Source organism: Triturus cristatus, chromosome 12 (assembly GCF_964204655.1).
Source record: "Triturus cristatus chromosome 12, aTriCri1.1, whole genome shotgun sequence".
NCBI lineage: Eukaryota > Metazoa > Chordata > Amphibia > Caudata > Salamandridae > Triturus > Triturus cristatus.
Window position 1 is genome coordinate 744,941,830 of NC_140595.1, and position 25,115 is coordinate 744,966,944.

The following is a 25,115-nucleotide window of genomic DNA, read 5'->3' on the forward strand; positions in this document are numbered from 1 at the left end:
CTCATACATTTCACAGTACATTTACATTCCCAAGAAAGACCTTGGCGCCTTGAATGCTACTCCTATATTCCAGACTCCGCTTCCAAGGTGTCCTTGGATTCCTCCCTTCGTCTGATGGTACCAACTGGTAACACTCCCTTTGTTCATCATTAAAGATATTTAACCTTGCCAGTCGTTCCTCTTGCCAGTCCTTCCTCGCCTCACTATGTCTGAAATACAATGTGCTTTCTTACTAACTAATGAATGCTTTTGTTCTGCACCTGCAGAGGAGAAAGACATGCAGAAAAACAACTTTCACATTAATACTAAACGTCTCGCCTGTAAGCTAAGGCCTACAAGCATGCTAACTTAACAGTTTTCTTTAAATGCTTATTAATTCTGCAACCTACATATAATCCAATAAATTATACTGTACTCTTATAGGTAGCATAATAAACTAATTCATGTATTATTAACCAAAAACTACTATTGGTTGCAATTTATAAAGAAAGCATTGAACACATATATGATTTATTCTCAAAAATCCCTGGCAAATCCACTGCATTAAATGCATTTAAAGGCACCACCTTACAAGTGAATCCTACCGAAGAAGAATATTAGCTATACAGATGTCTCTGAAAAAGGAAGAACATTAAAATGCACGCACATATATGCCAAAATTATGGTACTCCAATATCACTAAAGAGTGGTGTGTGCTTTGGTCTTTTACAGACAGCACATATTTCATTGAAAAGTCCACAAACTTGACACTGACATGCAGTTTTATTAATAAAACTTTATAGCGCGCAAACAATAATGTGTGGAAATCAGGTGTAAGCATACATTTATCATTTGTACATCTCCAAGTAGGGGTCTTGGTTTGTTTTTGATCCTGTTAAAATATTTGTTTCAGTGCCCCAGAGAGATTGTTAATAGGTCACTTTACCCAATCCTTAACCTTTATAGTCAGTGAAAGGGAAGTAAATTCCAATCTCCAGAGTTGGTAAGCACCAGCTTCTTGCCACCCCACTGACTCTATAACTGAAAAAATATATATTTAGGTTTCATCAATAGACCTTGCATGGCATTTGCTACTGTATTGAGCATAAATATTTCTGCAATATTTCTTTGAGGGCGGGGTAGGAAAATTGCCAGCCTTTCCCAACAAGCAGATGGGCCCAACATAAAATTACAGGCTTTCCCTAGTTTGGCAATTTTAACTTCTGCAACTCGGGAAGATAACATATTTCTAGAAGAAGTTAAAAGATACATACAATCTACATGCAGTCAAAAATGGATGTTGCTTAATTCCAGTATAAGGAAAGAACAAGAAGAACTGGTATTTTATATAAAATGTGTTGCATTTGCCTAAAGAATTCAAAGCCATTCAATGGTGTTATGATTCTTAAGTGGTCACACATCCAGGGAAAAAGCAAACTATGAATTTAGGTACTTGTCAATTTTAATGGCCTTCTGGTCAAAATAGTCAAGAATTACATTCAGATATGTAAGGTGCACAGTCAAAAGTCTTGTATCAAAAGCCTGTAGGACCTCTTCAAACCCTCCCAAGCATCCGCCCAATGGTCATTTATTTCTATGGAAATGTTGGAAAGTGGATTATTGGTAGTGATAAGTAGGGACATACCACTAGTAATAAGGCCACAATCACAATAAAAGGTCCAGTCAAGGTCTCAATAAATTATCCCTTGCTCAACACTTGGTTTCCTGCAACGAGCAGGCAAACTTAACTCAGGAGACAGGTGTGTAAAGCATTTAAAAACAACAATACAGTAAATAAGTAAGATACAACACACAATAAAAATCCAATGCCAATTTATAAACATAGGTCATATTTATATGAACAAATAGACACCAAAATGACAAAAATCCAATGTAGGGAACCGGAGATATGAATTTTTAAAGAATAAACACTTTCTAGTGCTTTAAAGCCCAAAGCACCACTTTGGGACATCTGGTTGCACTTGACCAGGACAAAGTCAAAATTTGAGGATGACCATAATGGAGCCCTGGTCAGATACACTAAGCAAAACTTTACCATTGCACTATTTCTGAGCTTTTTCTCTCGACATGAGCAAGGCACTTGCTCAGGCCAGATCTGCATCGACATCATCAACTTGTTTCTTCACAGGCCCCCGGACGACTCCTGGAAGTCTCCTCAATGGCTGGAGCTCTAGAGCTTTCAGCAGGACAACCTTGAAATTCAGGCCAGGTTGTGGTTCAACGTCGGTGGTTTTACTCTCCACACTGGGTCGGTCCACTTCTGGAGCGTTTTACCAAAGTTGCTCCAAACTTCTGGAACTTTTTCCTGAAGTTCCTTTTGTGGTTCCGGCCATTAGTGCAGGGCTTCCGCCACATCTGTGGGACCTCCGCCACAAGTCTGGAGGCCCTTTGTGAATCGCCCCTTAATTATTAAAAAATAAAGAGTAGGTGTTAGACCTGGCATTCTAGGTGTGGTTTCCCCTTAACTTTATGCCTTCAGACCTCCTGTTTTTGCTGACATCAGTTTTGCTGGTCTTAGGACTCTGCACCCTTTACCACTGCTAACCAGTACGAAAGTGCTTGAGCTCTTTCCCCAAAACATGGTATCATTAGCTTATCCCAGTTGACATATTTAATTTACTTTTAATTTACTTTTAAGTCCCTAGTAAAGTGCACTACACATGCCCAGAGCCTGTAGAGTAAATGCTACCATGGGCCCTGCAGCACTGATTGTGCCTCCAACGTACATAGCCATTTAAACATGTCTCAGGCCTGCCATTGCAGAGCCTGTGTATGGAGTTTAAACTTAAATGTTAAAAATTAACCTATTGCCAGGCCCAAGCTTCTTTTAAATGCATTTAAGCCTCCCCAAAGGTAGGCCCTAGACAGCCCATGGGAGGGAGCAGTGAATTTTAAAAGGTTGAAAATGTACTTCTACGTTTTTCATGGTCTAGTAGTGAAACACTCTTAAATTTGTTTTTCAGTACTGCAAGCCCAATCTCTCCCATAAAATAACATTGGAAGTTGCCTTATTACATTTTAGAAGTGTAATTTCCAAATGGGAAGAGATAAATGATTCATGTTTGGTGTCTCTGGACTCCAAATCTAACATTCTAACTTGTGGTGAAATCAGATTGTAAATTACTATTCTGAAAATGCCACTTTTAGAAGTTGGCATTTTCTTGCCTTTGCCATTTGGTGTCTGCAGCCTGTCCCTGTTCACATTACTGGGTATAGTTGGCAGTTGTTCTTTTTTTATTCCTCCCAGATAGTCACACACAGTGGAAAATTAGGTGTGATTGGATGGGCCATCACAGGCAGGATGGGAGGGAGGAGCTGGGCCCAGCCTCACTTACGCCTGTATAGGGTATGTTCTGTCTCCACACAAAGGTCTGCAAACTCCCTTTAGTTAGTCTGGAGCCAGGCCAGGGAAAGCAGGTCATCTATGTACTTTAAGGAATGCCTCTAGAAGCTTCACCCCACTTCAAAGGCACAACTGTGTATAAAAGAACGACCTTAAACACTACCACTTCTGTACACTTCTGGACCTGTGGATATTCTTCCAGGAAGACAGACTGCTGTGCTGCCACAAGGACTGCCATTCTACTGGTCTGCTTCTCTGAAGGAACTGCTGCTCTGCTGTGCTGACCTATTGCCTGGTGCCCTTTTGCCTGCATCACTTGAACACAGCACCCTGAGTGCCTCCAAGGGCTAATTGCCTGGCCTCCTAATCTGAAGCCTCATGGACATAACAGGTTTCCAACAACCTTACCTCTGCACCTGAACTCCATCTGTGAGCCTATCCTGCCAAGTGGTGCAACACAAGTCCTGGACCCTTGGAAGTGGGCATAATGCGCTCTTCCAGCCTCTGTGGTACCAGCAGAATTGATGCATGTCCTCTGCTACGCGGCACAAGCCCAAGCAGAAGCGACGTATCTCCGCTGCTGAGTAGATTGGACCCATCGCAAGACTTGCATCACCTCGCAACTCCTCAGAACTGATCGATGCATTTACCCAAATGCGCGTCACATCTCTCACCCCAGACTTCACATTAATTACCCTGTCGACAGGATCCTCAAAGTGGACACAACAGGACTTTGCACAGCAGCCTCGCCACGTAACCGATCCATCGCCTTGGCTGCGTACTGCATCTTCAATGTGGATCCACATATTTCTCTGCAAACCAGGATCAAAGGTATTTTTGTTCAGCAAGCCTAACTGGGTCCCTGTAGCCGGCCCACGCTCCATCACGGTTGGCCTGAACTTGTGACTTTTTCTCGGTCCGGTGTGACCAGATAGCCACAGTTGGCACTTTACACCTTTCGGTGCTATTTTCCATAAAAACCATAAATTCAATATCTCCGCTTCTACTGATTGGATTTTTGTAGTTTTAGTCTTGTTTCATTTATTAAACAACACACTTGTTTTCTGACCTTGTGTGGGATTCTTTTTGTGTAGTGTTTTCACTGTTTATTGTTTGATGTGTTGCACAAATACTTTACACATTGCCTCTAGGTTAAGCCTGACTGTTCTGTGCCAAGCTACCAGGGGGTTGAGCACAGGTAAATTTGGGGTTTGTTTTTCCCTTACCCAGACTAGGATTGTTGTTGCTGCATGACTAGGGCTCACACTCCAGTCAACTAATAACCCAATTTCTAACTGTAGGGGGTCATAGATAATTACTTGTTTTGAGTGGGTGATACAACTTATAAAAATTTACCTAATTTGTATGTAACAAGGGCTCCGAAGATGTTGGTGAGTGGTATCATGTACACGTTGAACTGTGCGGGATGAGCAAGGATCTCTGGGAGACTCTGGAGATCAGTTTGATTGCAGCAGTGGTGGACAGGGCCATGCTGAGTGACTGGCTGCACCCAGTGAAGAAGGAGCTGATTCATTTAAGAGCAGGTCAGCTTATGCCCATTTCACACTGGAATTAGAATTGGGTGGGAGAAGATTTTGCATGGAGATAACAGGTTGAGCAGGTTAATTGCTGCTGTGTCTCATTTATTCATAATCAGTGGAGGCAGTGAGGGCATTCTTAGTGCTGTCGTAGGGCCTGAATCCCAATTGAAATGTGCCCAGTAGGTGTTTGCCATTTAGGTAGCCAGACAGCCATTTGTTGATGTGTTTTCCCAAGGCATAAGTTGGTAATGGAAGCAAGGAGATTGGCTGTACTTATCCATAGTCTTAGGGTTTGCTGATGGTTTCTTCAGAAGAGGTAGTAAGGTGGCCTGTTTCCAGGCATCCGGGAAGGTGACAGGGAGTTGTTCAGTATCGGAGTGGGTGTGGCACTGATGGAGTCAAGTCCTTTGTTGAAGATGAAAAGTGGGTTTGGGTCTGATATGGCTCATGAGTGGATGGAGCGCATGGCAGACGTGGGTTCCTATGAGGTGATGGTGGAGCAGCAGGTCATGGTGAGCCCTGGGTGTCCGTCTCTTCGGGTTGGAGGGTGGTGAGTGTGGAAATGTCCTGTTGGGGAGCACATTTGTTTACAGTGCTAATTTTTTAGCCGGGTGCAGAGATCCTGTGATGTGGTGACAGTCATGAAGCTGGTGGCAGAGAAGGTGTAGTCGTTAACCATGGCAAAATATTATTTGGTGTTATTGGAGTTGTTCTAAATGCATTTGGTCAGGGCTGAGCATTTAGTGGATTTAAGTCGCTGGAGGTATGAGTCAGAGTGCTGATATGTAGGTGCTTCTGTTGTTTACATTTTGCTTGCTGACTAGTACTTCTGTGTACCAGCTGGCTTGCAGTTTAGTCATTGAGGTGGTGATGGTCTTGAGCATGACCAGGGTGGCTGTGCAGGAGATGGCCCAGGTGTTGAAGTTGGTGATGGATCAGGAGAGGTCATCTAGGTGTAGTGGGTGGCTAGTTTGGAGCTTTGTAGTCCAGGTCTCCTTGGGTATCTTGTTCCAGTGTACCTAGCCATTTTGTAGTTGTTGTTCCATGTTGGTGGTGTAGGCAAAGGTCAAAGTGGATGAGGTAGTGGCCAGTCAAGGTGAGGGGGTTAAACTTGTCCACCATGATGTTGGAAAAGTTGATAAAGATAGGTTCAATGAGTTGTCCAGCGCCATGGGTGGGGCCCTTCACACAATGGGTGAGACTGAGTGTGCTCATGTCTTCCAGGTGCTTGTTGATGTTTGGATCAATGAGGTCTCTGCAGCTGAAGATTGAAGTCACCAAGGAGGATGAAGGAGCTAGAGTCGAGCACCAGTGGGGTGATGAAGTCTGTAATGGTGTTTCTGAAGTTGGATTTCAGTGTAGTGTTGCTGGAGATGTTGAGCTTAAAAGCCAGGTATTCTAGGAGGTCGCTGGAGTTTGCAGAAGTAATCGAACAGTGGAAGGTTTCTTTGTAGATGATAGCAAGCCCTCCGCCAGGTTCTATCCTGTCTTAAGATCACGAAACCGGGGGGAATAGCCACTGTGATGTCAGGGGGCTGACATCGGGTTGAGCCAGGTTTTGGTCAGGAAAAGAAGGTGTGAGACAGATTGTGCTGATGATCCCAGACTACCATGGTGTGCCTGATGAGAGAACGGGTGCTGAGGAAGAGGCACATCAGAGTAAGGTGAATGTTGTGCCGGGCTGTTGTGAAGGGTTTGGTCATGTGTGCAGGGTGAAGTAGTGGGCCTCGGGGTAGCAGTCCATGGGACGCACAGGGGAATCAGTAGGTGGCACAGGAGAATGCTCGTTTGGTGCAAGTAAGCAAGGTTAAGACTTAGGGCCAGATGTATCAAAGGGTTTTGCCCATTCTGTGTCTATGGGGAAATGTGTTGATACATATGGCCCAAAGTGCCTAGCCTAGAAGGGTGTCCATCATTCATGAGCATGGAGGTTTGTCGCTGAGTAGCACTAGGGGCTGTGGTGGGTGAGAGGAGGTCCAGGGGTCCTGGAATAATGGCACAGAGGCACAGACTTGCGCAAATGGGCTTGCCCAAGGAACGTCTTTGGCTCACCAGCGGAGTGGCAATGCTGAAGCAGTCTAAGAATATTTGGGAGGAGGGGGGACATCCTAGCGGTAGTGGGTGAGGATGGGTTTGGCAGGAGCGGGCAGCAGGAGAGCACAGGAGGTGGGAAGCAACTGGCTGTAAAGGGTAAGTGAGTGCACGGCACTTGGGGCAAAAAGGTGCCAAAGGAGGAAAAAATGCAAAAAGCCGGCAAGGAGGGAAAAAGGCCAAAAGGTGTCAAAGAGAAGAAAAGAAAAGGCAGCAAAGGGAGGAAGCCAAAACAGTGGTAGAGGAGGAAAGCGGTAAGAAGAGTTAGAAATAGACAAAAAGGAAACAAAACGTCAAAAAGAGGTAGAGTGCAAGAATTCAATGAGGTGCAAAAAGAGTCACTGTTAGATTGAACTTAGAGAGAGCAATTTGAAGGAGTGAAGTAAAAAGAGGTGCCCAAAGAGGCATAGAGGTGCAGAAAAGAGGCAAGAGGAAACAAGAGCACAAAGAGAAACAAGCATTTGCAATGCAATCGGTCTTGCCTTTGGGACCTTATATGTATTTAGCTATGCAGCTCATTAGCCTGGATGCTGACACATCTACTGTTCTTTACCATGGAGGGAAAGTAAGCACGAAACTGCGTAACATGCCAGGTATGGGAACACATGGAGATAAATATTGTCAGCAGTAAATGATATAGCCTAAAGCTCTGTTTTTAATATAAAACCAGGGCCTTCGGGGGTCATATCACTGAAAGCACAAGATTTGAAAAAAATATTATTGTCTATAGGTGCTTGTGGAAGACAATTTCTATGAACTGGAATCTAGAGAATGCTAAAGTGATTCTGGTATTTTACTGACCTCTGCTGGTCGTTTCCTATCAAGAAAGTTAAATAGAGGCAGTTGACCGAATTTTTTTAAATTATCTATTACAACAACAAAAAGCAATGCGTAAGGTAATCTCCGCCAACGGTGATTGTTCAGGGCCACTTTTCAGGCTATTAGGACATAGCCTGTATAGCTTGGTAACAACTTTACCACTGTCGACAGGGACCAGTGGCATGCAGATCAGCCTTGGCCCTGCTCCAACAGAACCCGTTTGGCCGGCATTGCAAGGCCATGTTCTCTAGAGATGGGAAAACAAGCAACCACAGATGAATTTTGGCCTTCTTAGTCCTTGCCATTGAGATATAGCTCGAGTCCTGTGGCAAAAGGAGCATGCAGCTCTGTAGAATTTTCTGATTGTTATAACTGTCGGCAGTTCTGTTGATAATGTTGTAGTCACTGTTGTGATTTACTGAACTTTGTAGTCTTTCATAACTTTGGGTTGCATCTGTATTGGGTCTTCTTCTTGGAACCTTTTTTTATAGTCAACGTGTTCAGCCTTAGAGGGAAGTAGCCAATTTTTCAGGCTCACCACAGGCCATGCAAACAGTTTAGATCACTTGTTTGTACAATTATCTTTACACAGTTTAAGCCACTCTAAACCACAGTTGGACTGCGCATTTCATATACCATGATCATATACGCACACAGTGGATACATTTCCGAGAGATACAAAAATCAATCTATCTATCTATCTATCTATCTATCTATCTATCTATCTATCTATCTATCTATCTATCTATCTATCTATCTATCTATCTATCTATCTATCTATCTATCTATCTATCTATCTATGAAAACTAGTGATATAAAAACAATATTCACTTTCCTGAGCAGCATTTTTATAAGTTTTTCCTTGCTTACACCTTGGACCAGTATATTATAACAAGGAAAAAAAGAGTGCCAATCTCTCATGAAGATAAGTATGTTCAAGTAAGAATAGGTTTACTATACTAAGCATATATGTTCCTTGACGATAAATATTTCTTTGAAAGTATAGTTAACCCATACTTACCTATGTGTAATTACCATCACAATATTGTGTTTCTTCATATTTAGATCACAATATTTTTATAGGACAGTATTTCTGTCTTCGATAATCTGGAATACAACCCCTAGGCCTGATGTACTAATGGTATTTGTACTCATAAAGCATGCAGTGTGCAAAGTTCAGATCTTTAAAACAGTAATGGAATGCAGTGCAGCAGCCTAAAATGCTGCGCTGCGTTGCATGACAGGGAGAGAGCCGGGGAGCGCCATGTCTACAGAGATATGGCTCTCTTCTCCCCTCTCCCTAGCACCGGCACATATTTTAGCTGCCGTGTGCCAGGCACACACCATAGCACCATAGTGCTAGGGTGTGTTGTGCCTGAGTCTACCATAGGATTTACTAAGCTTAGACCCACTTTAAATCTGTTCCTTCTTTGAATGTGCGCTGTACAGTGCAGCACACATGCAAAGTTGAAAAAGAAAGGAGAAATAAAAAATGTTTTCCTTTTCACTCCTCCTTTCAAATGGTGTTAACTTTTGGGGCTAAACACTCTTTACTATTGCTTGTGGATAGGGTTTTGCATCAAAAGGCATGGATGGTTGCATGGGAACGTCCATGTACCACCCATGTAGCTCCCCCTTGGCGATAAGTAATGCAAAGCAGTGCTTTGCGCTGCTTTGTGATACTTTTAGGGTACTTACCAGATAAAACCAAGTTTTGCATTGGAAAGAAAAATAGGGAAAACATTTTGTGCTGGTTAGCGTCACTGTAAACCTACCCCCAAATGTGTTTGCAGCTGCTATTGCCAGCATTGCGAGTCAGCAGGAAAAGAGGGCATGAAAGTGGCGCCATCCTATCCTAGTTGCAGGTGCCAATGGTTGGCAATCGTAGCTAAGGCTGCCAACCATGGATGAGATGCCAAAATCTCCCTCAGGGCAGTGTCTGTTTGCAAAAGTGGAAGGTTTGTGAAGGACAGATGTGGTCACTGTGTGGAGTGGGCAGCAGTCCAGGGGAGAGCTGCATGCTCCTGCCTCCTCCTGATGTGCTTCCGCATCCGGCCACATTCCCTCACACTGGATCCTCGTCTCTATGAGAGGCAGGAGCTTCCAGGTCTGCATTTTGCAATTTCAGATGCAAGGATGGAGCGGTTCTCTCTCGGGTGCAGGGATGGGGGGGTTCTCTCTCAGATGCAGGGATGGGGTGGTTCTCTCTCAGATGCAGGGATGCGGTAGTTCTCTCTCAGATGCAGGGATGGGGCAGTTCTCTCTTGGGTGCAGGGATGGGGCGGTTCTCTCTCAGATACAGGGGGGGGCGGTTCTCTCTCAGATGCAGGGAAGGGGCAGTTCTCTCTCAGATGAAGGGGTGAGGTGTTTCTTTCTCAGATACAGGGATGGGGCAGTTCTCTCTCAGAGTCAGAGATGGGGCGGTTCTCTCTCAGATGCAGGGATGGGGCGTTCTCTCTCAGATACATGGATGGGGCAGTTCTCTCTCAGATACAGAGATGGGTCAGTTCTCTCTCAGATGCAGGGATGGGGCGGCTCTCTCACAGATACAGAGATGGGTCAGTTCTCTCTCAGATGCATGGATGGGGCGGCTCTCTCACAGATACAGAGATGGGTCAGTTCTCTCTCAGATGCAGGGATGGGGAGGTTCTCTCTCAGATGCCTTATTAATTAAAAAATAAAGGAGAGTAAGGAGCTGAATACATGAAACCATCAGGCCTGCTGAAACACATAGAGCACGCAAATCTTCTGGTGGTAGCATCATGAACTACAGAGACAGGCTGTTTCAAGGCCAATAAGGAAGTAGGTTTAAGAAAACAATCATTCTCAAACTCCCATTCTTTTTCAATCAATCAATCAATCAATCAGAACATTTGTAAAGCGCACTACTTACCCGTGAGGGTCTCAAGGCGCTAGGGGGGAAGCTGCTACTGCTCGAATAGCCACATGTTGGGGAGTCTTCTGAAGGTTAGCAGGTCCTGGGTCTGCCGTAGGAGGATGGGGAGGGTATTCCAGGTCTTGGCGGTGAGGTGGGAGAATGAACTGCTGCCGGAGGTCGCTCTTCAGATGCGGGGGACGGTGGCGAGGGCGAGGTCGGCAGAGCGGAGCTAGCGGTTGGGGGTGTAGAAGCTGAGTCGTCTGTTGAGGTATGCTGGTTCCGGTGTTGTGGAGTGCCTTGTGTGTGTGGGTGAGGAGCCTGAAGGTGATCCTCTTGCTGACGGGGAGCTAGTGAAGGTCTCTCAGGTGGGGGATGATGTGGCTGCGGCGAGGAATGTCAAGGTTCAGGCGTGCGGAGGCGTTTTGAATGCGTTGAAGTCGTTTCAGGAGTTTGGCCGAGGTTCCTGCATAGAGGGCGTTTCCATAGTCCATCCTGCTGCTGACGAGGGCCTGGGTGACCGTTCTTCTTGTTTCGGTGGGGATCCACCTATAGATCTTGCAGAGCATGGGGGGGTGTTGAAGCAGGAGGACGAGACGGTGTTGACCTGCTTTGTCATGGAGAGAGTAGAGTCGAGGATGAACCCAGGTTGCGTGCGTGGTCGGTGGGTGTTGGAGCAGTTCCCAGTGCGGCCGGCCACCAGGAGTCGTCCCAGTTCGAGGGGTAGGAGCCGAGGATGAGGACTTCCCTCTTGTCTGAATTTAGCTTCAGTTGGCTGTTCTTCATCCCTTCGTGGAGGTTGGTTTTGGCGGTGAGGGGGTCCTTGGTGAGGGAGAGGATCAGCTGGGTGTCGTCGGTGTAAGAGATGATGTTGAGGTCGTGCAGTCGGGCAAAATGGGCGAGCGGTGCCATGTAGAGGTTGAACAATGTCGGGCTGAGGGATGAGCCCTGGGGTACGCCGCAGATGATCTCGGTGGCTTCGGAGCGGAAAGGGGGGAGGCGGACGGATGCTCTGGGTTCTGCCAGAGAGGAAGGTGGTGGTCCAGTCCAGAACCTTGTCTCGGATCCCAGCGTCGTGGAGGCGTGTGCGTAGGGTGCGGTGGCAGAAGGTGTCGAAGGCAGCTGACAGGTCCAGGAGGATGAGGGCCGCGGTTTCCCCGTTGTCCAGTAGGGCTCTGATGTCATCGGTGGGGGCGATGAGGGCAGTTTTGATGCTGTGGTTGCTGCGGAACCCGGACTGGGATGGGTCTTCTTTATTTGTCTCTAATTAAAAATAGACGATACGTGTTTCACAACTCATGTTCTACAGATGTCTCTTCTTCAGGCACAACCGACTGATTTTCTACAAACGCTGATGCCTCAGACTTATTCATTTTCCAATAACACAATTAATAAGTGGCCCATATGCTCACTGATTTCCTTAACCAGTTTCTAATAACAGCGTATTATAAAAATTGTTCATGTTCTTTTTCTGTTCTTTGATCATATCTGCATATTGCCTTATTGGAATGTATATGTGCTAGTATATGAAGGCTACCCTTCTGATCTTCTTTCCCCTCCCTTTCCCTCTTTCTCTTTTTTTCTTCTCTTCTCCATTGTACATGATCTCTATTAATTGTCTCCTTAACCCTGGTCCTTATTCATTCTATAGAAGTGTTGTGACACGGTTATTTTATATGCTCACCTTTTACTGAGCAGATTATCCAGATTGTTGTATGTTGCTGCATGTACAATTGTATTCTCAAATAAACATATAGAACTAAAAATAAAAAAAGGTGGCCCATATGGAAATGATATTCGATGTTAGGTTATCAGGCATATTCCCTTCATCTTAGATAAAGATTCCTATAAATTTTGTTATCGGAAAACTACTATAAACTCCACATTTATGTATCTTGAAGATATCCGTAACCCCCACATCGATATACCTTAAACATATAAATCGTCAAGGTACATAGATATGGAGTTAGGTATAGAAAATCTATACATACTTACCTTTCAATATTTTGTCCCTCAATATTCTGTCTACGATAATAGTGTCCCACAATGTACTGTGGTCAATATTGAGGATCCACACCCTGACAATAGCATACATTCCATAACAAGCTGTGATCAACTATCAACTATCAACTAGCATATCTCTTGTATACATCGTTGAATTATAAACTCTAATGTAATGTAGTAATGTAATCTAATGTAGATCTGAAAGAGTGTAATATTTTCTACAACATTAACATATATAATCAATAATTGGCTAAATTCACTGACACATAACAATACATTTTCTTTCTGTGTACCACCCTTTAGTGGTGTGCTACCCTTGAGTTGATTTCAATTGCATGTTAAATTGACACAATAATTGATAGACCTACTATCGGCAACAACAGATCTGATAAATCAGACAGGATTTGTCAGGGTCAAAAAAAGGCAATGTTCTAGCACAGAACTGTGGATCATCAGTCTTCAAGAGGCCAATAATCAGGATTTCAAGGTAACATTAAATTCACTTATAATAAACCTGGGTATTAGTAATTTGCAAATGATATAGCTATCCCAAAAACCAGGTGGAATAGCGCGTCCATCCCTGCTCAAATGGTTTCTTAAGGTCTGTAAATGATTAAATGTTTAGGATACCTCAGCAGTGTACACACTCATATTTCCCAATGGGTTATTCCTCCATTCATTCCTCTGTGTGGTCAGGAGAAAACCATAGTGTTGGTAAATATTGCAGGTTAGTTCTTAGGAATCTCTTGTCCTTTGTGTTCCACAATCATAAGAGAAATTGTAGTAAGCTCAAACCTTCTCACTTCTTTGTAGACTATTTATACATCTGTCAGACTAAAATGATCTGCCCATTTTCCTCTACAGGTCAGTTACTTTTCCACCAGTCCCCTTCTCAGCAACAAGCTACAGTTTCCCTCTTTCTTCAGGACCATCCCTAATGATATCGCCCAGACTCGAGGCCTCACCCACCTGGTGCTCCACTTTGGATGGACATGGGTTGGGGTCCTTTCTACTGACGATGACTATGGTGAGATGGGTTCACAAATACTGAAGAAGGACCTACAGAAACTTGGCATTTGTATTGCCTTCCATGAGACATTCCCCACAGTCTCCCCAAATGTCAAGATTCAACGCATCATTGGGTTGGTTCGGAAATCCTCCGCCAAGGTAATACTGGTCTTCGCCTCTGACCCATTCATTGTTCCACTGATGGAGGAATTATCCAGGCAAAACATCACTGATAAGGTGTTGATTGCCACTGAGGCCTGGTCCACTTCTGCTAGGGTTTTCACCAAAGAGTTTGCCAATGTCATGGAAGGAACTATTGGGCTTGTCACACCTGAAGGAGCAATTCCAGGCTTCAAAGAGTTCTTCCTCACTATACGTCCAGCAACATCTTCAGGTGATGTCTTTGTCAGAGAATTTTGGGAATCAGTTTTAGGATGTCAATGGCTTAGTCAGGAGGAGATCCAAACTGTCACAAATGGAGGGCAGATTATGTCAAAGGTGCCATGCACAGGAGAGGAAACCCTACAAAACGACAGCATACAGAAGTCTGAGTCTGCATTGAGAGTCAGCTATAACATGTATAATGCAGTGTATGCAGTGGCCCATGCTTTGAAGGATATGCATTCCTGCATACCAGGACATGGTCCATTCAACAAGGAAGCATGCGCAGATATGAGAAGTATCAGACCATGGCAGGTGAGCAAGAAAGCATCACATTTGCTGACCTATATTGGTACTCCAAATGCTCAAATTCATGTCTTGTGATGCTTGGCTGGTTGTTTGCAAATGTTGTCAACTATAATCACATTCCGGACATGGCTGTTCACCTGTAGGACTGCAGTAAGCTACAAATCCCAATGTAGAGTTAATTTATGTCTAATAAAGTTTCAGCCTTGTTATTGTCAAGAAGCAGGGTGTCCAACATCGATTTATGAGGGCCAAAGACATACCAGATTTTCTGGCTATCCTTTGACTATGTAAAAGATTCACATTTACATTAATTGCATGTAAATTCAACTCATTTTTATATACTTAAGAATTGATGTGACTCCAGTCCTCTTGCATCTACTTTGGCCACCCACGCCATTGACAATGTGTCACAGTCAGGCTGCTGCAATGGAAATCAAAATCCTATTTGATGAGGAATTCATAGGTACTGAGCAACATCATGGACTTTGGTATCTAAGCAAGAATAGGTGGAATGACTGGGCATATCTGAGAACCAAACCTATCCTCTTCAATTTATGAATATCAGTCAATCAGCTGATTGATAGCTGTTAATTCATAGAAGTGCTGTGGAGAACACAGGTTACTGTGGGCAAATGGGGCAAAATCTCTTCAGATATTGGCTAACAACATTCCATAGGATTAAGTGGGCTTGCACAAGCCTGCTCGGCGGCTTCCACCTCTTAAAGAATCCCTAACTGGTTCCATGTTTGCTTACTAGCAGCACTTACTTATCTAGACTTACCTTGAATGTAGATATAACTGGTTTGCAATCTCAAAATGCATGGATGTTATCCCAAGGTTTCTTGGCACTCACCTTCTTGTCAAACTACCTCTAAATTCTTCACTCAGGGACTGATTTCAAGTCAGCTGGATTGGTTATCTCAGTAGGGATGCCAACACAGCTGAGTCGGTGTGACTCGTCGTTTCTGCTTCAAATATTCATAGGTATGGACACACTGGACCTGACTTTCCCGGATGGTTTACCCAACCGGGTAAACCCACTTTGAATCCTGGGCATTGTTGAGGGCACCGCACAACCCTTACTTGACCCTTTCATGGAAAGCTCCCTGTCTGCCACAGGAGAGCCTGCCCTGCCCCCAAATACACTGCTAACTCCCCAACCCCTGCTTAATTAAACATATTGATACCCTCCGCTATCATTTACCACCTGCTCACAGCAAGTGCTTTTACCTTGCCCCCAGGGGGTTGCTGCTAGTGGGGGTCTAAGCTTTGGATGGGCTAGTGCAAGTTTCAGGAGGGACATCCTATATTTAGATACTGGAGAATTTCAGATTCAGTTATGATCCATCGTAGAAGATTCAAGAAGAAAGTTTCTAAGTGGGTGGAATGTTTGTACCACCAATGGTGATACTACGCATCAGAGTGCAGGAGGGTCATCCCTCCTACCTATATCCAGGTCATGCCCTGTCTTGTATGAGGTAGGTCACACAGTCAGCATAGTATCTAGTCATTCATTTCTAGTTAGGTGCCCCCACAGTAAGTGTTAAGGGGAATCTTCCTTTAGTATGCCTCAGGCCCATGCATCGAAGTCCCCAGTGCTCCCAAAAGTGGTTGAACAGCACACTAACAGACAGGTAAAATCTGGGCAGAAATATCCCTGCAGAGCCCACTTTGGCATGGTGATTTCTAAGGGCAGAAATGCAACCCTCACTCTGACCATGTGGGAGGTCGAATGAACCTCAATAATTCACTGAACCCCACTATTTGAACACCTCAAAATGTACTTCTTTTGCTTCAGTTCCAGCACCCTTGATCTTACAGTAAGTGTCACCACCAACCACAAAATCAGGCCCAACAATTTAGCAGAGCAAAATCAGAAGACTGGCACCACTCAATAACTGAGCTCAAGATCAATAAAAAATTAAAGGGTTGATTATGAATATCTCAAAATAGGCAATACAGAGAAACAAAGTTAATGTCATAAAGGCTCAGATACTGAGTACAAAATCAGAATTTTTTAAAGTCCTAATAAGCAGCAAAGACTCTAAAAAAATCTAAATGTCTCAACTATATTGGACACAGTCTGTGGAGGAAAACACACGTATTCCCCCACACCCCCGATAACAGGGGGTTTTAATACACATTTTACGCATAAACAGTTAGCAAAACTACAGATTCAGAATGGCATGACTATCATTTGCTAATTATAGATAAATCAGAAACAAGATCATAATTTAAGGTTTCAAAACACCTATCCATTTCTAAGGAAGAGAAATATGTCCATTAGCTCCCACAGCAACAGAAATACAATATGAAATATTCTCAAACAAAGTCTCATACATTACTGTGATAACAAGCCTACATGGACCTTCCAAATGAGGTGCCCTTCAGAATGATACATCAGGAACAAAATTGAAAGTTTAATTCACAATACTTGTTCTTTAAAGAAAATTACCATGCTGCCCTCCACGGAAACTCTTGTGAGAGAAGACTCACAGGGAGACATTGATTGGGAGGGGGAATGAGCAGGAACAAGATGAGAAGAACACCAGATACTGCATCCATAACAATGGTGTTACTTAGGAAAATAAGGCATCACTAAAATAAGTTAATAATAGCACTTCTAAACATTATACTTAAATTGTTTTAATTGCAAAATTGTAATCTATCGGTTATGACTATATTCATCATAAAAATCAGTAATATGTTGTTTGTTTGTCACCTACACCTACAAACTTGATAATGTTCCCCCTCTGAATATTTGTAATAGTCATTAAAATTCCATTAGCAAACTTTAATTATCAGACTTTATCTAGAGACCTTTTCAACCACTTTGGTTGTCGAGCATTTTCCGCCACCATCTTTAACTGGTTGTAGACATATTTCTATATCCTCCAATCATACATTATAACAAATTTAGTACAAGAAACTGCACAATCATTGTGATTATTGCAGCACTGGAAGTGACTGAAGAAAACCAACACATACACTAACTAACTCATCACCAACCCTACCAAAATATTTCCCCAAATCACTAAACCAAGAGCCCCCAGCTTCCCATGAAGCAGGTTCCTCTTAATACCTAGGGCAAGATTTATCCATGGATTGCGTTGGCCTTGCGTCACACATGATGATGCAAGTGCAACACAATTCTGAAGTCAGATTTACCAAGCCATGCAAAGCCACTTTGCATGACCCTGCATGGCTTAGTAAATTTGAAGACATGCAAGGCAGTGTAAGTATCTGCCTTGCATTACTCTGCACCAGGAAGGTGATACATGGGTGGAGAGTTAGTGTTCCCATGCATCCACCCATACTTTTGACCCATTCTCAGATTTAACAAGAGTAGTAAACCTTGGAATGCGTCAAAATAGTATGCCTTCCCATTGAGGTGCAACATGGAAAAATATTAATTGTCTCCTTGATGTTTCCTCTTTCTAAGTATGCTGCGTTCTGCAGCACAATCAGAAAGAGGAAAACCCCTCTAAGGATAGTTTTTGTGCAGGAAGGTGTCCCTTCCAGCACAAAAACAATCCTGTCTGTAACGCAGGTAACCTTGCACCATGGCACAAGGGTCCCTCCTTTGGGCTAGGCACAAATAGTGAGCCATCTCAATGAGGGAGGAGGAATGCACCATATCTTGGTAAATATGGCACATTCCTGTCCTCTCCATTTGACACAGCACAGTGCATCAAGTTGCCTTGCTGTGTTGTGCTGCGTCAACAAATGATAATTTCAGCCCTCAATCTCATGAGTTAAATTAGTTATATTAATAATAAACAATAACTCCACTAATATCTGGTATATATGTACAACACCTCTTAGCCTTAATCACCTTCTTTTGCCCAAATAAATACCTAAAGGCAGACGATTTTGCATACACACAGCCCTTACTGCTAACATTTCTACATTCAGTAGCTTAAAAGGCATCTGTATCTACAGCAAGTCTGTCTGCCACTTTAAACAAATGCGTAGTTTTCACATCATTCATTGCCACTCCCATATAAGGAATTACTGGACCGAGTATACCCTAAACTACTTGCCCAAAACTCCATCTCACTTTCCTCAAACTATGTCCATCTATCAATTCATTCATATGTTAAACCCTGTGAATCACTAACGCTAGATAACATGAACCAACTCAATTTCTCTGCAAATTGAAACATGCAATTTTCCACAAACGTATTAAAATCCCTTCGTAATAGGTTATTCAGCAAGAAAATGATTTCTGCGAACTTCATAGGTTCTTTCACACACACACTCTCCCTTACAAATTCTACCTCTCTTCTCTTTATGAAGATAAGCCTAACCACACAGAATTCCTCTCTTGCTCCATTCTCAAACTAGGATGTAAATAGGACAATCTAAATTCTACTTCTTCCCTTATCTCCTCCAATTCAATTTTCTATTCTTACCAGTTTCTCACCACTTTCTCACCACTTTTTCTCCCCTCTCATTATATTCTCTAATGAAATCATACTCCTTTCTACTCAAAAGACAATTACCATATACCCAGTGTAAATATACCATATTTAATTTCACTATTATATTCCCTAATAGGCAAATTCTGTAAAGACGCATTAAAGTTAGTGAGATAAGTAGAAAGAAATCCATGCTGACCGAGATTGTGACATGAAAACTACAAGATAAATAATATAAAATCGGTAATTGTACTTAAGTAGATCCCTCTCTAGCAGATGAACGAAGTTAGGTGCAAACATAGGAACCATTAACCTTCATAATTTTCAAATTTTCTCTAACCATTTTAGTATACACAACGTACCCATTTTAGTATACACACCACTAACTAAATGCCCTCTGTGTACTAGTATATCATGTTTTAATTAATTTTGTTTAGTAATAACCTCAACATTATCAATAACACAATCTAAACCAAATCTCACAGGAGTCAGTAACCTAAACAACAGTCCCACTAAAATTATCAATATTGTAATTAGTGGGGGGCATGGGCAAGCTTATGAACAAGATGGCAGCATGGCATAGAAGCGCTGACGAGCATTGCCCACAGCATCCACTTCATAAAACACCTCACGGTTTTGTTATAGACTCATTACTGCTGCCGGACCTATTCCACCAATATTGAGGGCATAATTGCTGTGCTGGGTCTCGATGTGGCTCTCACCTGACTTTTTCCTTGACTGTATGCCTGCCTCAGCCTGACACAGCCTTCGGAGGCCCCACGGGGACAGGGCCCGCAGATGAGCCTGAGGGCGGGTCTCTGCGTGCCCAGTGTCGGCAGCCAAATAGTTGCCAGACGGTTCTGTGTCTCCTGGGAGCGCCCTGAGTGAGACCAACCTGCTTTGCGGTAGACCAGGGGCTGCTGACATGCATCCGGCCTGCTGTGTGCCGAGATCCCGGCACGTGCCCCATGCATGGACTTGCTGTGGACCCGGCATTCTCCTGGAGCTCCCTGCTGGGCTTATTAGGCAAAACTTCCTGCCGAGACCATTTCGTGGCCCTGTAGCCGGGACCTTTGCCTGTCGATTGCTGGATGGTGGGACTTCACAGAGGTGAGGAGTCGGGTCTTGCATGTGTCTGGCAGCTTAGACCACTGTATTTTGAGCTGACACACTATCCTTCATTGCCCTGCCCCCCCCTTTTTGTGTCACAATTCGATTGGTCAAGTGATCCTCACCCATAATCCCCAGAGCAACTAGCGTTATGTTTTTGAGAGCTTACTTGCCTCCCTATAGCTCTCATACCTACTCAGGCTGCTAAGGGGCTCCTCCTTTTCCTGCACCACTAGTGTGGGCTTGGGTGTCTAACTGTGAGACTCTGGACCTGGGGAGCTCTCTTCTCTTCCTCAATCTGCTGTCACCTTATGACCCCTGATGATGCTGGCTCACCCCGCGGACTTCCACACTTTGCTCAGCACTGTGGGTGTTTCTCCTCACATTGTCTACACCATATTTCCCATCTGAGTCGGATGATGTATCTCTAGCTTGGATTAGCTCTATCCATCCATTGCCACTGCCTGCTGTTCCTCCTCCCTCAGCCTCCTCTTTTTTGCCTGGGGTTTCCCTTCTGCAACCTCTCCCTTGGCTGCTCCAACCCGTGCTGCCAGTTGCTGTGTTTGGTTCTAACACTCTCTCCTTGGCAGACACGGTGTGTATACAATAATGGAACATGGAGATCCGAAACAAAAACAACTCACCTTCGAACCAGCTCTGACTCCGCGGCATCAACGTTTGACCTCCGATTCCAGTAGCACCTTGGAGCATACAATGGCTGAGCCTCCATCAGATGGCACTGCCACAATTATGGGCCAAGCCAGCATTAAGGCAATTGACTCCAGATTCGATATCCTAACACAATGTCTTGATGCTATGTCTGGACGATTTGATCATCATAATGTGGAGCGCAGAATCTCACAGAATGAGGACGGCAATGCCGAAACAGTTAAGCACCTTGAACGCATGGAGCGTATCCTCAAGACCAGTGCAGCTAAAATGAGGACTTGAAGGTGAGGTCCCACCGTAATGATATTCGTATAGCTGCTATATCAGAATCCACCAACACAGGGCATATGGATTTCTTTGTGGAGTACCTTTTAGCAGAATTTGTTGACAGGAAGTCCTTTACTGATACCTTTTTGATCGAAAGGGCACATCGAACACTTGGTACCCAGCCTATTCTTGGGGTGCTGCCATGGCAGATTATTGCCACGCTCCTACATTTTAGAGATTTGCGGTACTGGCTTGCGATTGGCCCGAGACAAAGGTTCACAGCAATATCAAGGATCCACAATTTAGCTTTTTCCAGTCTATACACCAATGGATCAAGTAGCCTCAAATTTACTTATGTTAAACGCACTCTTCAAAAGATGGGGATAAAATATGGGATGCTCTGTCTTGCACGTCTCTGGGTGGAACTTGATGGATGTCACCGCGTTTTCCACAACCCTGCGGAGGCTGAAGCACTCCTCTGGCAAATCCCCACCTGGAGGAGGGCCTGATGCTACTGTCTCTTCTGTCTTGGCGCCTGCTTCACCTAGTGCACACTCGACGTAACTTGTCCTACTCACTTTGCTGACATATGAATATGTTCGCCTTCCATAGTTTTCAGATTTGTTTTCCCTCCATTGGTACATGCCTTTTGGCCCATGTTGCATTGTATTGTTTTTTCAATATTTTCTCTCATTGCTCACTTGTTTGATGACTTGTGCCATTATATACTTATTGCTCCTTCTGGCTTTCCTCCTCCTGGCCTTGTCACCCACCCAGGTGTATACCACTATTTTTGTCCTTTTGTTTTCTTTTGGGGCTACTTGGGTTCTCCAGTCTTTGTTTCGGCTGGAGTGGGACGGAGGTATAGTTGTTTGTTTCTTTGTACTATTCTGTAATGAAGCCTTTCTATTGTCATGGTACAGGACAGGTTTACTCTTACAATCATTACTCGTATGCTATATCGTTCTTAGATATTATGCCTTCACACATTAGTAGAGACTCAGTGTTTTCACTCTCCTGCATGACATGGAATATCTGAGGGTTGAATAATTCCCAAAAAGGCAAACAGGTCCTTGCTTATTTACGCTGCCATGGGGTTCGAGTGGCCTTCCTTCAGACCTGATTGCAATTATGCATCCTCATGGGGTAGTCACTGCTATTTCTCTCACTACAGTTCCTTCCTGTTCATGTGAGGTGTGCATCTTGATACATAGCAGTGTCTACCTTTCAGCTGATACGAACTGCCTCGGACCCCGTTGGTTGATATTTGCTTGTGTTGGGAGAATTGCCAGGTAAGACAGTGTTGCTTGTAAATGTGAATGCACCAAACACCGACTCCCCTGATTTCTTTACTGACATCCTCACAAAGCAGCCAATATCAAACTGACTGTATTATACTGGGTGGTGACTTAAGTCTTAGCCGACAACCAGAGCTTGATTGCACTGGCTTCACAGTAATTACTAAACCTCATTCCCTACAGACCCTTACGATATTCTCTATACATTCCATTTATCAGATGCATGCGTCTTAAATTCCAGCGTCAGCATGAATATACATTTAACTCTGCCCCGCTTAATGTGTAGACTCTCATTGGCCACTGGTACCTGTCCCAAGGCACTCTTTTGCGGCTTCACACTATTGCACATATACCCCTCACACTGTCAGATCATTCTCCTGTACTAATCACATTACACATACACATACACATCCCATGGTCTGTTACTGGTGTTTTCCCTCTAACCCACTATATGACACAGTCTTTCTCTCTGAAGTCCAGAGGCTATTATTGAATTTTTCTCCACCAGCGTTGGCTCTGTCGAGAGCCCCTCTACCCTATGGGAGGCCTATAAGACCTATGTGAGAAAAATCTGTATCTGAAAACATGCAGGAATGCTCCACAGTATTCACACTAATCTTACTAAGGTAGAGGACAAATTCCAGGCATTAGACTCTGCTGATGAGGGCACATCACAAGTGCAACAACTCCATGATAGATCAAGATTGCTACACAAATTCCATGGCCTTGCCAAACGTGAGTTTGCTTACCTGTGAAAGTATGCTAGTGCACGCGGGTATGGTGAGGGTGAACGTCCTGGTCAAATACTGGCTCGTTTGCTCTGTCCCCCCTACCATGCCATGTATGTAACTTACTGGCGGCGGCTGGACTGCAAGGATGTCACTGACGACACTGCCATTTTGGCAGACTTTACAGACTATTACAAAACACTTTACGTGTCTCGCCAGGGCATCGGGGAGGATGCATTGGCCTAATACTTATGCGAAATCGCTATGATCTGACTGAAAACTGGCAATAGCAGTTCCTTGCCTCCCCATAACATGCAAGGATCTCTCACTGGCCTTGACTGTTTTCTACAGCTCCTTGGAGACCTAGGCTTGGATGGGTTCACTGGCGACTTTTGTAAAGCTTAGAAACCACTCCTAGACCAGCATTTGTTAGATTTGTATGCTGTGTCTCTTGAATGTTTCTCCCTCCCTCCACACTGTGGGAAGCTGTCATCACAGTGCTACTCATGCCCAACAAACATCCTATCCACTACACTTCCTATCGAGCACTGTCCCTTATAATTACAATACTAAATTACTGCCTAAGGTTTTAGCAACCTGCTTTTTGTACCACAACGTTCCACTTCAATTAACCTTCACACTTTATTTGCAGTGATCAATTAAATCTCCCCCATGGCCCCATCTGCAGTTACACTATTAGGTGCTGAAAAGGCATTTTTTTCACATGAATATGCTTTTCTCCACGCCACTCTAGCAAAACCAGGAATGCCTAACAGCTTCAGCAATCTGATTCGCCTGATATACCAAGATCATTTGGCTCGGTTACACCTCAATGGTACACTCATAGAGCCGTTCCCCTTAACGCATGGACCCGACTAGGCTGCCCACATTCTAATGTTTTGTTAATAATTACCATGGACCCTCTAATCTGTCATTTACAGGAATCACATCTCCATAGGGGCCTTAGATTCCCACTTGGGACACTGTTAGCTTCCCTTTATGTGGATGACATAATGTTGTTCGTTCATGACCCGCAGTCTTTTTCCCTTTATTTGTTTGTTAGATGCAGTGATTTGGTGTTTTCTCTGGTCTGCATATCAACTGGAGTAAATCCGAATTAGTCCCACTTACAGATGCCACTGTGCCTTGCGACCTTGAAATCCCCCTACAGTGGAGAACATTCAGAAGTAATCCATCTAAACTATGGACCTGCCCCAGAAAAACTTGAAACACAAGTAAAGCGATGGATTAGGCTTCCGTTGGGCATGGCCAGGTGCAAAGCAATCATTAGAATGGTTGACTTGCCTCACTTTCTCTATCTTTCCTTGAATATTCCCATTGCACTCACCAGTGGTTTTTTCACCTCCCTGCACAGGTAACTCATTCTGCTTTTATTGGTCGGTTCTAGGCCTGGCATCCGTTGGGATGTCCTCACACTCCCCTATGGAGTGGACTTGGATTCCCTGACCTCCCCCTTTATTTCTACGTAGCTCAGGCTCAATATACTTATTACTGGTATCAACCACATGCCCGGTTGCCATTTCTTAAACCTGAGAGGGCACAACTATTGCATCTCCCACTTGCAACCATATTGCCTCAAGGTCTCCCACACGACTGCGATACCTTTATTTCCTGCATATCCCACTAATCCAAAACACTCGGCTCCCACTCACTCTTGAGAAACTGCTAGAGCGTACTCTTTGCACACACGACTTGTGACCTGTTTATACGTGGTGTGCTCACCCCCCAGTTCCACTATGGCTAAGGAAGAACAATTGACATCTATGGACAGATTTGCTTTCCGTTGTTTACACAGTTCATTACGGGCTGTGCTACATGCTTACCCTACTGAACCTAAGGATTTCTCACCACTCACATTGACGATAGCCTCCCCAAATAATAGCCATCTTGCTTCTAAATTATATCACACTTCCTTACAATTAAAGCCTGCTGGAGTGGAACGTGATCTGGGTATCCCTCTTTTGGATAAGATTTGGTATTACTGCTGCATGCAGACTAAACTTGTTCCAGGCAACCACCGGTGTAAATTATTGCATTAAAAATGTCTACACAAAGCCTACAATACCCCTAATGCACTGGCAAAATTTGACCCTACTAGATACCACCGGTGCCCAAAATGTCAGGCGGATCATGCAGATTTCCTCCACTTGGCATTGACCTGTGGGGTGATAGCATCCTTTTGGATAGACATCTACTCCACCCTCTCTCTTATGGTTGAACAACCATTTAC

At 44.0% G+C, this 25,115-nt stretch overlaps 1 protein-coding gene across 1 annotated transcript in view; it reads left to right on the forward strand.

Annotated features, from left to right (window-relative positions):
• Positions 1–25,115, forward strand: part of LOC146782658 (vomeronasal type-2 receptor 26-like) — a 150,911-nt gene that overhangs the window by 5,492 nt on the left and 120,304 nt on the right. The window contains exon 2 of the mRNA XM_085638481.1: positions 13,538–13,645. Within this exon, the coding sequence (XP_085494607.1) occupies positions 13,538–13,645 (108 nt within the window). The remainder of the gene's footprint in view (positions 1–13,537; positions 13,646–25,115) is intronic.